Below are 3,075 nucleotides of genomic sequence, written 5' to 3' on the forward strand. Positions count from 1 at the left end.
CGGCGCGGGGCCCGACGGCGCGCCCGAGGCCCGGACCAAGCCGACCGTCCGCGTCCGCCTGGAGGACCGCTTCAACAGCATGCCAGCCGAGCCGCCTGCGCCTCGCGGTGCCGAGCCCGGCGAATCGGGCGTGGCGCTCAACAAGTGCGTGCGGGGCGCGGGGGGCCTCGGGAGGAGGGGCCGGCTCACAGAGCCATCTGAGGGGTCGTTCTGGGCGCCTGCAGGGTCTGGGTGGTACCTGGAAGGGGCTCCTGCAGGACCACCTCTTGGGTCTGGGAGGATACCTGGACGGGATCCACAGGGCTACTTGCCGTGGCTGCGTGGACACCAGCTTTCCCCAAAGATCTCTAGGAATTTCAGTGCAAAGGGGCAGGCACTCTGGGTGCTAGAGAGGTCTTATGCCCGCCTGCTCTCACTTCACCTCAGGGTGATTCTGAAAGCTGCACACCATACAAGCGCTGAGTGACAATTCTAAGGAGTACCTTGGGGCTGTACTCCAAAAAGGAGAGGAAGAGTTTGGGGACGGTTCCCTTTGCTCTCCTGTCTCCTTCCTGAGTACCATGGAAAGCTAGCTGCTCTGGCCTCCAGTGCAGACTTGGACCTGTGGAAGGGAAAGGCAGGAGTTGTAAGATTAAGCTGAAATCTGTGGCAGTTCCTGGCCCACTTAGTGCCCTTCCAGGTAGTTGTTGAAGACACGACTCAGCAGTTTTCCACTCACTCAGGCTCTGGCTGTCCTGGTCTTGCCTATCCTTGCCAGATTTTGGAGGATAACCGAGATTGGTGTCAGGGAGTGCTGCAAGCGGGGAGGAGGCAAGTGAATTCCACCACCACCACCGCTGGCCATGTCCAGGACCGCTTGAGAAGCAGGGCCGAGTCTAGCATGACCTGATAGTGGTGGAGTGGGTGATGGCAGTGTTTTGGGAGCCTCTCCACCACCTATTCCTCAGGTTTCTGGGTTTTTCTTTTGTCTTGGCAGTTTGGTAACTCTTATTCGGCATCCATCTGAATTAATGAATGTTCCTCTTCACCAGCAACAAAACAAATGTACGACCTTAGTGAAAAATAAAACTGCTGCTGCCACTACTGCTTTGCAGTTCACCTACCCGCTGTTTACAAGTGCCTGCTCCACTGGTGGGAATGCCAGCCTTGCACAGACACAGGTAAAGCCTTTCGTTTGTGCTAAATGCAGAGTTCGTAGTTTAGTGCCATCTTGTCCCAGGATTTTTATTTTTAAATAGAACTGGCTACCTTTTTAAGGTTGAAATATTTGTATTGTTGAGCATTATTAAAAAGCCCAGTTGAAAGGGCTGGAGAGATGATTCAGTGGTTAAGAGTGTATTGGATCCAAGATTGGTTCTGCCTGTTACATCCAGCTTTATTTAGGAGGGGATCCCTCTGGCATCCAGAACACCTACAGTCATGTGCACAACCCACACATATACACAGGAAAATCTTTTAAAAAAGGAAGTTTTTCAGAAGTCTGAGCATAATTCTATTGAGTACAGTTTACTTGTTCTGTAAAGAGCTGACACAGCTACATGTATTGATAAAATTCCTGTTACTTAATATTTTCCAGAGTTCTAGTAATTCATGTTCTATACTGGAAGCTGCCAAGCACCAGGATATTGGATTGCCTAGAGCATTTTCTTTCTGTTACCAGCAAGAGATTGAGTCCACCAAACAGACAGGTGGTAGTAGAAACAAAGCCTTGCCCGAGCAGGTTTGGATTAAGGTGGGAGGTAGGTGATAAATCAGGTGGTGGCTGTGTGTGTACGCTTGACAGTCTGTAGCTGCAGTTTTTAGGCTTTGGTGGCGCGGACAGGAGAGGCCCTTTCTGTACACGTGTACGAGGTCTTAGGGTTTACTCTACACTTCCCATCCTCAGTAGTTCTCCTCTTTGAACTTCCTTCTGAGTTTTGAACATCATGGTTTACTCAAATTTGGACACTTTAAATTTGGAAGCTTTTTCTTAACCGTAAAATAACGACAGACACACAAGGTGCCGTAACCCTGTAAGTACTTTGTAGTTTATTTTATTTCATGCTTTGTGGGTGATGATGGAGCCTGAAATCAGCTGAAAGCTCCAGAGAGATAGAAATAACACTGTGTCGTGGGGGTGGCAGGACTCAGCAGAGGCCACTGAGTGATCAGAGGTCTGGGGTAAAGAAGCTGCCATCAGCAGATTGCTTCCTTGATGTTCAGTTCAGCCTCTCCCTCCTTGGCAAAGGTTATCATTTTTTTAAAATTAATTTTATCTAGTTTTTTTCCAATTTATTTATTCTTACTTTATATACATTGGTGTTTTGCCGTGGGTGTTGGGTGCCCTGGAACTGGAGTTACAGACTGTTGTTAGCTGCCATGTGGTTGCTGGGAATTGAACCCAGGTTCTCTGGAAGAGTAGCCTTAACCACTGTGCCATCTCTCCAGCTCTAATTTTATTTAGTTTTTACACACCATTCCCAGTCCTCAACCCTCCTCTCCTCCAACTCCCCCCACCCTCATCCATTCCTCAGAGAGGGTAGGACCTCTCCTGGGATGTCAACTAAGTCTGTCCCATCACCTCATTAAGGCAGGACCAACGCTCCCACACCCTGAGACTGAGCAAGGTATCTCTCCATAGAGAATGGGTTCCACAACATCAGTTTATGCATTAGAATTAGGTCCTGGTCCCACTGCCAGTGGCCCCATTACTGCCCTACCACTGTCCCCTGCCTTCAGGGGCCTCGTTCTGTCCTGTGCAGGTTCCCCAGTTGTCAGTCTGGAGCCAGTGATCTCCCCCTATCTTGGGTCAGCTGACTGTGGTTTCCCCACCATAGTCTTGACCCCTTTGCTCATATTATCGCTCCTCCCTCTCTTTGTACTCTGGGAGCTCAGCCCAGTTCTTAGCTGTGGATCTCTGCATCTGCTTCCATCTGTTTCTGGAAGAGGGAGCTAGCTTCACTGGGATTGTGGACTGCAGGCTGGTTATCCTTTGCTTTATGTCTGGTATCCACTCATGAGTGAGTACATATTTGTCTTCCTGGATCTGGGTTACCTCACTCAGGATGACTTCTTTTTCTAGTTCCGTCCATTTGC

General features: G+C 49.6%; 1 protein-coding gene across 1 annotated transcript in view; it reads left to right on the forward strand.

Moving 5' to 3' along the window:
* Window position 1: 1 nt before the first annotated feature.
* Window positions 2–3,075, forward strand: part of Tcfl5 (transcription factor like 5) — a gene marked incomplete at its 5' end in the record, with an annotated part of 26,082 nt that continues 23,008 nt past the window's right edge. Inside the window, 3 exons of the mRNA XM_026787263.1 lie at window positions 2–144; window positions 977–1,160; window positions 1,577–1,739. Coding sequence (XP_026643064.1) covers window positions 2–144; window positions 977–1,160; window positions 1,577–1,739 — 490 coding nt within the window. The remainder of the gene's footprint in view (window positions 145–976; window positions 1,161–1,576; window positions 1,740–3,075) is intronic.

The sequence above is a fragment of the Microtus ochrogaster genome, linkage group LG8 (genome assembly GCF_000317375.1).
Source record: "Microtus ochrogaster isolate Prairie Vole_2 linkage group LG8, MicOch1.0, whole genome shotgun sequence".
In the NCBI taxonomy this organism is placed as follows: domain Eukaryota; kingdom Metazoa; phylum Chordata; class Mammalia; order Rodentia; family Cricetidae; genus Microtus; species Microtus ochrogaster.